Raw genomic sequence first — 12,127 nt, 5'->3', positions numbered from 1 at the left:
ACATTCGATTTGCCATGGTAAAAAATCTAAAGCCATATTTTTAGTAAAGTCCAAAAAAACAAGTCAAAGATGGAGGCAAAAGAGAATAGAGACCCAAGTCCAACTAAGAAGGCCTTCAAATAGTGTAAGGATTCTCCTTTATAGGTTGCAATTCACTTCCAAACCCAACTATAGGCATGGACTGCCAGTCGTGGGCTTCAGAGACAGTAACACTCCAAAACGTGTTCCCTGTGCCGAGCATCACTCTAGACGGCTCTCCTAATTTTCTAATAAAAAGACAACTCTCCTAATCTCAGAAAAAAAGGCGAGAAACATCGCCGTGTTCCCTGTACTGAACCTATTCAAGAAACATAGCCGTGTCACTTTGCCAAGTGTACGTCGACTTTCGCCTTTATGACCGCCATACACACACCGCCTACTTATCACTAACCATGTTGCTAGGGATACCCCTCGTCAAAAGTTGTTTCTTACAATCCAAAATTACACCCTAAGATGACAAATGTACAGACCCATATCCAATCCACCAAATCACCAAGGGTTCTGATCCAGAAGATTAGTCAGCACAGAAGAATAGGAAAAGCAAAACATTGGTATGTCATGTAATTTAGCATTAGAGAGTGTTTCACGCATCATAAGAGAAACAAAATAACTGTAACAGAAGGGAAAATTCCCAAGTTAAAGCAAATCCTACTGACTCAAATCCTCCAAAGTTGTTCCTGCCGAATTCTTTTGAATCAAAGAAGCCCGAACAAAAGCTGTGGGTCCATTAGCAGTATATGGGTGGCAAAAATTTCACGTGTTGAAATACATTTGCTGTGACTGAATTCGCCCTACAAAATAGCAAATGTTTCCTGAACAATTCCTAAAGACAGTGAATCACAACTAAATTAAACAACAACAACAAGATCTCGAAACAAGTAGGGATAGGCTAGAGCTGAAACCCATACGATCTCGAAACCAACTCATGGTTCTTGAATCACATCTGAGATGAAACAAAAGAAAGTAAATATTGTAACGTGGTATAAAATAACATATGCCTGCCATTAGAATATGATATTTTATATAAAAATATATATAATGATGATATACTGCAGGATACATATCGTACCAACGTGAGAGCTAGCAACAACAGAAGCAAAATAAAATCAAAATGCATCACCACACTGGCCAATACACATTGGATGGATAACGATAATAAAGTGTGCTATGTCAGGTCAATTTTGCTAAAAAATCCGAATGGGTAGGCACACACCACTTTTCTTTTGTAACAACAGTGTTAGAGTTCGATGTGGACTATGGACATGCTGCTACCTGCCTTCCTAGCTGCACAATGGGAACACAATCCCCCATATGATAAAGCAAGATACAGAATATCCCTATTACAAAACAGGGTATGTTTCTAGGTATTAATCATACCATATCCTTTCAAATGGCTAGGTGCTGCGAAACTGATACAAACAGCAGTCACAGATAAGTCTCAGAAAAATAAGTAGCATTGGAGGTACCAACCATTAAAGGAATGGAACTAAGGCTAATGTAGACGTATGCCATCCAGTTGCAAGGCTGTAAGTCTGCAATTTCCATAAAAAAAGGTAAAAGGTGCATGCCATCCAGTTGCAAGGCTGTAAGTCTGCAATTTCCATAAAAAAAGGTACAAGGTGCAAGGTGCATCAGAGGAAAGCACTAGTGGATACTAACCATAACTGCCTCCCAGAAGGAACATTCTTATCGACGCTCCATATTGATCATAACTCCAGTAAATAAAAGGAATGCTCTTGACAAAGAGCAAAGAGAGTGCAAAAGAGTTGCATGAAAGCCCAATTTTGTCTAATAAAATATGGTTTGTCTGACAACTTGGAGACTCAAACCGAGGAAGTCCCGGATGTTAAACAGGTGCGCCAAACAGTAATAAACACAAGCAAATACTCTACCTTCTGAGTTGCTGAGTTACATTGTAAAACGAGAAGCAATAATTCAACACGAAAATAAGGTGAATAATATAAAACTTAGCTGATCATTTCTATGTCTAATGACCTAAGCCATTGCATTGTTGGATGCATGGTACTCAACCTCTAGATGAACTTGACTCATAGCCATGTGAATTGTATGCATTTCGTCTACGTTTTTTCTTCTTCTGATAGTTCGGTTGTATACTAATACACTGAAGCATAACACACATTATCAAGGAAGCTATTGAAGCTGGGGCTGAATGCTCAATAGAATTTTATAACTTCTCGACGATACTACCAGAGCCTAAGACAAGTCTGTTAGTTGCATATCTCCCAAGCTTCCTGAATACACCATATGGGTGGTGAGTGCTGACATGCTGGTATGGCAACGAAGATAAGTATGAGTACAGAGAAATGTTACTGACTGAACGAAAACTGTATATCTCCACCTTAAATTGGATATTACAATAGAAGGGCATATTCGTCCTAATATTTCCTCCCTGACCGTTTCTTCACAAAACGCACCAAATATTCTTAATTATGTTCCAAATAATATTCGTATTCACATTTAGCCCAAGAGAAAATAGAAAGGGTGAAGGACAGCTGGCTGGGCCCATATAGGCCTATGCTCGCAGCAAACGCGGCCACACGCAAAGAAGCCCTAGGGCTGCCCTTGCGCTTGACAGCCACCACCCATGGGGCGGATGCAGCGCCGCCAGGCCAGCGCCTCCACAAGAGCAGTTCCATGATGCCCTCTTCCACCAAAAGGGTTGCCATCTTCCTACGCCGGCGGCCTGGCGCATCGATTCAGTGTTCCTTGTGCGTCTCGGCACCGCCGGCTGATGAATCACCAAGCCGCTCCTTCCGCCGAGGCAAGCGAAGCCACCTCTTCCTCATGGCTTGCTGGGTTGGAGCGCCATTGCTGTCGCATGGAGCAGGCATCGCCCGATGGATTAAGGAAGCGATGTCAAGGATTCTCCAAGGGCAGCATCGAGGGTTCCCAGGTTAGATCTGGCATTGATAGGGTTTGCTTAGGGTTTATAGTTATGGATCTAATGGCTTTCGTGGGGTTGGATCCGGATCTCTTTAGGGGGAGTAAGGGTGGGATATCATGATTTCTTAATTTTGAAAGTCAAAGTTCCCCAATACTCTTTGATGCCAGCATCTCCAGGTATCGAACACACATATGGCAGTTTGGCAAAGTGGTGGGGCATAAAGCCCATGGATAGTTACTGTCATATTGTAGAACCAGAAGTCAGAAGTTAGTCCACAACACAAAGGGCAGGTCCTAGAATGTATTGTGGATGTGCTAGATTATAATTTCTTCTAAAAAAATTCACTTCATGATTTTTTGGGGGGCACTTCAGGAGGTATTGAACCACGAAACATAGGGAGGTATCAAAGAGTGATATGAGAAAAAAAAATTGGAAGTCAAAGTTCCCCATAGCCCCCAACGTGTGTATTCCCAGGTATTGGACACACATATGGCAGTTTGACAGAGTGATGAGGGTGGTTACTGTCATACTGTAGAACCAGAACTCAGGAGTTAGTACATGACACATAAGGAAGGTCCTGGAATAGGTTGTGGATGTCCTATGTTAGAATTTGTTGTATATAGCACATTTCGGAAATATTTTTCCTGAATAAGGCATTACCGATATTCTTCATCTGAGCAAATTGCCTTCGGTAGCTTCACAGCCAATTGCCTGTAAACCAAGGAGGAAGTAGTGTAGGATCAAGCACATTGTCTAGCACTTGTTGTATTTGCCATGGTATTCTTGCAATTATACCAGCGTTAAAAAGTATAGACAATAGGGCAAAAAGAAATCTACTTCAGAAAAACCAGTGCCAACACAGGTAATCGAATCCATAAATTATGAAACAGATCAGAAAAACATACTAGTGATTAACGGATTGTACCTGCAGTGAAGAAAGCAGAGGTATATGTACAAAGTCCTCTGAAAATACTAGCTTTGCCAAACTATCACAGCTGCAAACTTGTTGTGAGATCAAGTTGCAAGCAGGCATGTTGTTGTCATCATAAATTTACTTTCACACTCCAAACACATGATGTGAAAGCCGAATTGATCTTCTCTAGAGATGACAAATAGAAGATCCACACTGCAAACCTAGTAGGCTAGCCATAAGTTTGACATCTTAGGCACTAAGAAGAAGATCAATACAAGGTCAACAGAGTTACAGATACATCCACGAGGAGCAGGACTGGCCGGAATATGATGGTACCTGCCGGCAACCAGTGCCTGGCCTTGCCATCCATCACCCCTGAAGCGGCCTGCCGCGATGTACCTGTTGCTGAAGCCCCTGCTGCATCCTGCGGCCTGAGGTGGGGATGATGAGGAGGTCGGTGCGCGAGGGTGGGGATGCAGGGATTAGGACGAGCTAGCCACTGCAAGATCCTAGAGCGCCGGAGGCCGCGTCACGGGGAACCGCCGGCGGGCGGCGGCGGTGCCGTCGTGTGTGGCGGAGCGGCGACGACGGACGGACGGACGGACCGACCGACCGACGAAGGAGCAGGAAATAAAGACCACCGCACGGGGCGCTTTTTATTTTCCGCCAGGGGCCACGCTCCCCACCCACACTGATCCCAGCCGTCCGATCGCGATCCGACGGCGCGAGAAACCCGGCGACGTGACCCGCCCGGCCCCGTCCACGACCCTATAATACAGGGACTGATTCGGAAAATTTCCCCTTCCCCAATGTCCCCTTCTTCCTCCTCCACCTCCACCTCCGGCCTCCCCTCCCCCGCCGGCTCCACCCAAAATTCTCGCCCCTCCTCCACCCATCAACCCCGGTCCGCACCCCGGGAGACGGAGGGGCACCAGGGGAACCCCAGGCCGGCGTTGGATTGGCGTGGATCGGCCTCCTCCGCTCCTGGTATGGAACCCTAGCTTTTTTCCCCGGCCGGATTGCTCCAGGAGTGCGTTTCTTGATCCTCGTTTTGCTGTGGCAGTGACCGGACGGGGACAAGATCGCTCTTTTCTTTCCATTCCGGCCGGTTGCGGATCTGCTTCCTGCCCTGTTGCCTGTTTTTTGTTAATCTGATTCATCCGTGCATGGTTCCGATCAGGTCACCGTTCTCCGGCGAGCAAGTTCGATCTGGGACCCGCTGCCCGGGTGTGGAGCAGCTTCTTTTCGAGGGAGACAATTGGGGGTTCAACTGAACCCCCATGCCCCAGGTTAAGCCCGCCCCTGCACCCGAGCCACTCCTGCTGGGTTTAGATGGGGATGACGAGACCTTGTCTGAGAGGGGCTCGGTTGGATCCGGGTCAGCCCCAAGCACGCCGGATGCTCGTGGTGGCAATGAGGCCTCTTCCAGCACCCCCTCTCCTGCAGGGAGCAAGAAGAAGCGTGAGAGCTTGAGTTGTGACAGAGTGGAAGCTGATGGTCCAGAGCCAACAAGATCCAGTTCGAGTGACACCACATGGAGCATGGACAGTTTGCGCGACGGCTGCCCACGCTCCTTGTCGAGAAAAAAGAATGGCCGCTCTGAGCATTCAGTTACTTCCGCCGCATTGATCAGCCGGCCTCGTGGCGTCTTGAAGCTAAGGAAGCTTCCCCAGAATGCCAGTGCCGAGACTGGGGCTGGAGGTTGTAATGTGCTTCAACCCAATGGCATTTCCAAGCCTGCCCATTTCATGAGGAGGAAAAGGATAAGGAAACCAAGGGGGCTCAAGGAGAACAGAGTTGGTGGCGATGACCCTGTCAGTTGCTCAAAGACCGAGAATGGCACTCATGATCAGGACATCACAACAAAGTCTTGTTCTGGAAATGATCTCTTGGTTCCAAAGCTGTCAGGTGAACCATCTAAACCTCTTGATGTTGGTAAGGATAGTGCTGGGCATGCGCAAGGGCACATTGATGTTAGCTTGGAAGAAAATGCTGCTATGATGCTCTGTTCTCTATCAGATAATAGACATGATGACCCATTGAGGAACAGAATGGCATCACCAGATAGATCGTCAAACGAATCTAATCTTCACCACTCTAATCACTTGAAGAATCAATACAAGAATGAAAATGATGTAGCTGGTCCTTCTAGGTTGCTACGGAAGCGTGACGGTAAAGGGCCATTCAGGAAGCGTCGCCCACGTCGTCATTTCTATGAAGTCAGCCCTCATGATCTGGATCCATTTTCCATTGTAAAAGAGAGGATCAGGGTGTTTTGGCCTCTTGATGAGACTTGGTACTTTGGTCTGGTCAAGAAATATGACCCAGTGACAAAGAGGCATCATGTCAAGTATGATGATAAGGACGAAGAATGGATCAATCTTCAAAATGAGAGAATCAAGCTCCTCCTTTTGCCAGGTGAAGGTCGCAGGAGATGTATTAATAATACTTCAAGGAAAGCACGTAAGGTGAACTATGAGGGGGAGAAGAGAGAAGACATGGATGGAAACGGCTCAGGAAGTGAGTCAGAGCCCATCATCTCATGGTTGGCTCGATCAAACCAAGTGAGATCTGGTACCTCCAGTAGCATCAGCAAAACAGTTATAGGTCACCCAAATATTGTTCCTGTGTTATCAAACTCATTCGATGCCAATCCGGGATTCTTTGCCTCTAATGGTGCTATACCAGGAGGTTTACCTGCAAATGGGGGCCCGGAAGTTCATAATGATGGGACTACAGCTGGGGAAAGGAGATTCCGTTTTTTTTATTCTAGGAGGCGATTTTGCAGGAGAATGAATGGTTTTGTCAACATTTCAGAACATGATTCACATCTTAAAATCAGAGCAAGTTCTGCAGCGGTTCTTGCCTCAACCACTGGCAGGGAGGCTGATACTGAAACTGGTGCTCCAGTGAAATATGTCATATTGGTAGTAAGCCTTCCACTTAAATCTGTTTACAAGTTAATTTCTGAAGCCTGCAGTGCTTGGCTTCCCAGTACTTTCGTTCACCCTCAGCATGGTTCATTGATTACCTTATGGCCTGCCGTATGTCTGGACATACTTCTCGTTGATGATACTTTAAGTTTGAAACACTTGCTTCTTGAGACTTGCTTAAGATCAGCAGTATCTCTTTTCTGTTCACTTGTCGGAAGCTTCAATAAGGATTCTGGGCTGAATGCTTTTAAGGAATCAGAAGCCCCATGCACCTCGGTCAGATTCCAGATATCTGGTTTGCATGGTAGGAGCCAAGTAGCATTTGTGCTGTTCAACCTCTTTGGAATTGGCAAGACACAATGGAAGAACCTGCAAGCAAAGGTCAGATATCACTCTTTGAAAAGGGAGCTGTCTAAAGTTGGCTGCACATACGCTGATATCAAACAACTCATCAGTGGAAATGACCAGAATGTCCGGACTTCAGTGAATCTCTTTTCGAAGGTACAGAACTCACCTTATCTTGCAGATTTAATTGACTTTAACATCATTTTTTTATTGACTATGGGTATTGCATGCCAGGATTTTTTAATAGAAACATAAAAGAATAACTACTGTCCAAGGTTTGCACGTTAGGGAGAATATGCTGATTAATAGCTAATGTTAGTAGTCAGCTGCACACCCAGTTAGACTGTACGTGGGGGTTAGTTAGTTGCTGTACCAGTCAGTCAGTCACTGTGGAGTTACAAGCCAGAATATCTGCGGCAGAAACCTAGGCCCAGCATCTTATTTTGTCAGTTGGAGTTACTCCCTCCGTCCAGGTGTGTTGGGCACCTAAGAGAATTTGAGAATTCCAAAAGTGTAAGACGCGATAGAATTAACTAGGCCTCATTCGCATTGATGGGCACGAGGAAAACCGGCCGTCTCACCTCCCTCGCAATCTGATCTACTTCGGCCATTAGGAAAACAACCAATGCATGGAGACCAGCCCTACGTTGATTAGTCAACCGGCTTGGGAAGGTACGCCATGTCATGGTTAGCCCAAACATCTGTGTAATAATGACGGATTTATTGCCAATTTTAGTTGCGTACAGAGGAAACTACTGCGTACTGATTGGAAATTGCCTTGGTTTAAAATTTCCGCTTGTCCAATCTCATCATGCCTAGATTACGCTGCCCTCCCTTAAGCGCCCAACACACTTGGACGGAGGGAGTACATGATATGTCAAAATGTCGACCTTTATTTATTACTATCCAGTTTATCTATTTCTTTTCTAGACATGCCATTATTTAATCTGTAAGCTTGATCTTCTGCCTGCATAGGTCTTTTAACATAATTGAATGCATCAGATCAATGTATTTTGTGCTGAAATTCTAGGTCTCCAGCTATTACCAGATGAAATTATTACTGACTACATTTCCTGTTGGCAGAGTTTATCTTTCGATGTTCAGGAACCTCAGTTCTGCTCAGTATCTAATCATCCAGATGCTGATCCTGTCATATTTTGTCTTGATAATCAAAGTGGATGTACTCAGAATCATGTGGATGTGGCAGCTGCACGTCATCACTTAAAGTTGCTCACTGAAACCAACTTGACTTCCAATGCTGTAGTTCACCAGCCTGCTCCTTCTGAAATTTTTGTAGAAAAGAATCAGCAGTCTATTTCACAACATAGATCTGTTTTGGTTGATCAGGCTTGTTCATTGGAGGCGGGTACCGTAAGTCTGGATTGTGATGACAACAGTGATGGTGATATCAATGTGATAAGCAGAAGGTTGCCAGATCAAAATGGGACTTGCATAGCTGGTGATAAACTTTGTTCTTCCAATCATAATGTTACAAACTCTCCAGAGAAATCTAAACAAAATTACCCTTCCATCGATATTCCTCAAGATAAGATATCTGATGCTCTGGATGATGAGTTACTTAGCAAAGATGACAAAGCCACAGAGCCTGTATCTAACTTGGTTCAGGAATTGAATGAACATCCAATTGGTCGTGTTACACCAACTGCCCCAAGGACGTCCTACCATCGGAACCGATTTACATCCATATCACGCACATTCGGAGATGGTTCAAAATTATGGCCGGAAGATACCATGTCAACTGGCATTGCTGGTGGTTCTAAGAAAACACGAACCCATGTTTCATACTCAGTTTCTCCTAGAAGTGATGAACTAGGATCAAAACACAAAGGACATTTCCGCAAGATACAACCTCACAACATCGCCAAGACTAACGGTTCGAAGAGGCTTCCTGATAATACTAGAAGTGGGGAGAGCAGCCCGGAGTCGCTGGCTTGTGTTGCAAATGTCCTGGTAACAGTTGGTGATAGAGGATGGAGGGAATATGACACTCAGATCACAATTGACACCGATGGGCAGAGTGATCGAAGGATCTGTGTGAGGCTTGCTGAAGGAAAGAAGTATATTCACAAAGTTTCTCAAGTTTTGCAGCCTGGTGCTACTAACCGCTATACGCATGCTATGTTGTGGAAAGGGGGCCCTGAATGGAACCTAGAATTTCCTGACAGAAGCCAGTGGTCGATTTTTAAACAAATGCATGATGAATGCTATAGTCATAACATCAGAGCTGCATCTGTTAAAAACATTCCAATCCCTGGCGTCCGCTTGGTTGAAGATCATGATGATAATGAGGTTGTATTGTTTGTGCGCCCCCAAGATTATATTTGCCATATTGGACCAGATGTTGAAATGGCTCTTGACGAATCCCGTGTGATATATGACATGGATAGTGACGATGAAGAGTGGATTTCAGGATGGAGGAAATCTCAGCGAGATAAGAACAACACTATGTCTGAGTTAACGGAGGATTTGTTTGAGAAGATCATGGACAAATTTGAGAAATTTGCACATACCCATAACTGCAGTGCGCTCACAATTGATCAGCTTAAGGAACTAGATGTGGATAGTGTACCGCTGGATATCACTGAAGTGGTACATGATCATTGGCATGACAAGAGGCAGAAGAAGGGAATGCCGCTTGTTCGACATTTTCAGGTCATACGTCTTCTCATACTCTGTTTTGTGTTGTTAGCTTTGTCTTACTTTCCTGTACATGATCATCATACTGATTGTTTATGACAAAAGCAGAGATCTAGTAAGCATTATAGAATCTGTTTTCTATCTTCTTCGGGATGTTTAGTTATATATAGATGCTTTGGCTCCTTCATGGTCCTTCCTACAAACCTAATATTTAGTAAACTGTAGTTTCTTATGCTTATGTAGGTCTGTTTACTTCTATTCCAGTTATTCCAAGTCTGCAATTGATGGAGAACATAATGTTCCAAAACGGAAATTTTACTTGTTAGCACCAATCGATTAAATCAAAACACTGTCTGTTAGTTCAGATAGTTTAGGCGGTAGCTTCTTTTGTGTAGTGTAACTAGATACGGAGTTTCTCTTCCGATATGGTTTATTAAATGGCTGCAATTAAGCTCATGCTTCCAGGGAAAGGATTGATTATTGCATTTTTTTCAGCTATCATGCTCTTATCTTACCAGATTGTATAATCGCAGTCCAGCAAACAATGTTGAGACTTGAGTGTATACCCCCTCTGACTTTACTTTCTATCATTTTCAGCCTGTTATGTGGAAGATTTATGCGCAGCAGCTACAGGAATGGGAATCGGCAGTAAACAGAATGCAGGGTTCATCAAATGGGTACCAAGGAAAGAGGCCGCCCCCAAAACCTGCACTGTTTGCCTTCTGTTTGAAACCTCGTGGACTTCGGCTTCAGGTATCCAAGGGACCGAAGCAGAGATCACATAAAAAGCTTATGTACTCTGGATGCCACAGCTTTTCAAGAGAGCAGGATGGCTTTTACCGACAAGGTACACCCTTTATGTTTTGTAGTCAAATCATTGGCTTGCACTTTCCCCCCTGCATTTGCTGATACAGTTTCCTGTTTTTTTGGTCAAAAGCTTCAGGCCGGAGAAGCGGTGAATATGTTGGGGATGGGAGGACATATGAATCCTATGACGGTGGTTCTCTTAATTCACCAACAGGGTACTCCCCCAGGTTCTCTATGAGAACAGATTCCCCTCGTGCGTCTGATGCTTCTGACAGAGGTTCTACTCCAAGATTCAGGACTAACAGTGTGAAAAGGAATGCAAGCTTTGCATTCTCTGAGGATCACCAACCGTCCCCGTCCTTCCGTAGCCAGAAAATAAGGCGAGGAGGCGTGCCTGATCACTGGAACACTGCTATCCATGAGTACCAGAACTCGAAGCAGGCGCTCCAAGGGGGCCCACCCCAGAGCCAACGTGTGGACGTCGAGGAGCTGAAGCTGCGTGACGCCACGAGCGCTGCGCAGCATGCCGTGACGATGGCCAGGCTCAAGAGGGAGAAGGCCCATTGCCTGATGCACAAGGCGGACCTGGCCCTCCACAAGGCCTCGGTGGCCGTCATGATCGCGGACGCGATCAAGGCCTCCAGCAGGGACTCGTCGCGTGCGTCGGCCGTGGACAGCAGGAGGGACGACGGGCGGTGACGCCTCGTTGTCGGGCGTGAGCTGATGCGTGCGGCCGCATCGTTTTGTCGATAGGATCAAGGCAGTAGATAGCGTCGGGCCGTAGAAAAACCAACCCCCCTCCCCCCAAAACCCCAAACCAGCTCTGTTTGATCCTTTTGTACATGTGATATTTTCTTCCTCCCTTCTACCTTGTTCAGAGTCTTTGTCTGGGGATGATGGCTGATGTCTCCCGGGTTGTTAACTGTGTTGTTGGCAGAGATGGTTGTTGATAGGGCAGAGGCAGGCAGCTATTGTTGCATGCATCATTTTGCATTCTCATTGTTGTTGTAAAAGTTGCTCCCTCCATCCAAAGGGAAACGGCGATGGCTTGTGCTTTTCTGCCGCTACCCTGCCCAAAGAAAATGAAATGTGAAGAGAATAGTTGAGGACATATGGTTCTGCGTCTCACAAGTGCTGGTGATCTCTCATATCGCACTGTTTGTTTTTCTGTTTGGCATATCTCAGATATGGTATGGGTCGGGATCTCTCAACGGGTTGGGCTGGTAGCCTCATGTGGCTCTTCAAAATATTTTAGATTGGTTCATCCTTGAAACCTCCCAATGGTCCAGTGGCATGTATATGTCGAGACTCGAGACATGCTGAGATGAGGTTTTGTATGTTTGGTAGACCGTATATGTGTTATTAGACAAATGCTTAGCTGAGATGTCATGAAAACTAAATTGTTGTAGAAAACAATAATCTGTTTCACACAATCAGTTACAGATAAATGGTAAATCATGCATCTAATGAAAACAAAAACAGATCATAATGTTCAAGGGTCCCAATGTTCAAATCATCCATCTAACG

The 12,127-nt window shown here is 45.2% G+C and overlaps 1 protein-coding gene and 1 long non-coding RNA gene across 5 annotated transcripts; one reads left to right on the top strand and one right to left on the bottom strand.

The window, feature by feature from the left end:
* Nucleotides 1-578: 578 nt before the first annotated feature.
* On the bottom strand, nt 579-4,586 carry LOC123442979. Its single transcript, XR_006630546.1, has 2 exons — nt 3,870-4,586; nt 579-3,655 (listed from the first exon to the last, which is right to left on the bottom strand). It is a non-coding gene; the product is annotated as an uncharacterized LOC123442979 (long non-coding RNA).
* Nucleotides 4,587-4,670: 84 nt separating this feature from the next.
* Nucleotides 4,671-11,711, top strand: LOC123442978. 4 transcript variants are annotated; one of them, XM_045119180.1, is made up of 6 exons: nt 4,680-4,844; nt 5,038-6,536; nt 6,591-7,291; nt 8,219-9,808; nt 10,391-10,640; nt 10,731-11,711. In XM_045119180.1, the coding sequence occupies exons 2-6, from the start codon at nt 5,138-5,140 to the stop codon at nt 11,297-11,299; spliced, it is 4,509 nt and encodes a 1,502-aa protein (XP_044975115.1). In that variant the 5' UTR covers nt 4,680-4,844; nt 5,038-5,137; the 3' UTR covers nt 11,300-11,711. The 4 variants fall into 4 exon arrangements, with proteins under 4 accessions (XP_044975113.1, XP_044975114.1, XP_044975115.1 ...); XM_045119178.1 differs by having other exon boundaries at nt 4,671-4,844; nt 4,921-7,291; XM_045119179.1 differs by having other exon boundaries at nt 4,679-4,844; nt 5,038-7,291; nt 10,737-11,711.
* Nucleotides 11,712-12,127: the final 416 nt, after the last annotated feature.

This window comes from Hordeum vulgare, chromosome 3H (genome assembly GCF_904849725.1).
Source record: "Hordeum vulgare subsp. vulgare chromosome 3H, MorexV3_pseudomolecules_assembly, whole genome shotgun sequence".
NCBI classification, from domain to species: Eukaryota; Viridiplantae; Streptophyta; class Magnoliopsida; order Poales; family Poaceae; genus Hordeum; species Hordeum vulgare.
This window is presented reverse-complemented; position numbering and strand designations above follow the sequence as displayed.

Bases quoted from the DNA above. Each gene is read 5' to 3' on its own strand.
- LOC123442978 (XM_045119178.1), top strand. From the start codon at position 5,138: ATGCCCCAGGTTAAGCCCGCCCCTGCACCCGAGCCACTCCTGCTGGGT. The intron at 7,292-8,218 runs GTACAGAACTCA...TCCTGTTGGCAG, and splicing joins CAGTGAATCTCTTTTCGAAG to AGTTTATCTTTCGATGTTCA. The intron at 9,809-10,390 runs GTCATACGTCTT...TATCATTTTCAG, and splicing joins CGCTTGTTCGACATTTTCAG to CCTGTTATGTGGAAGATTTA.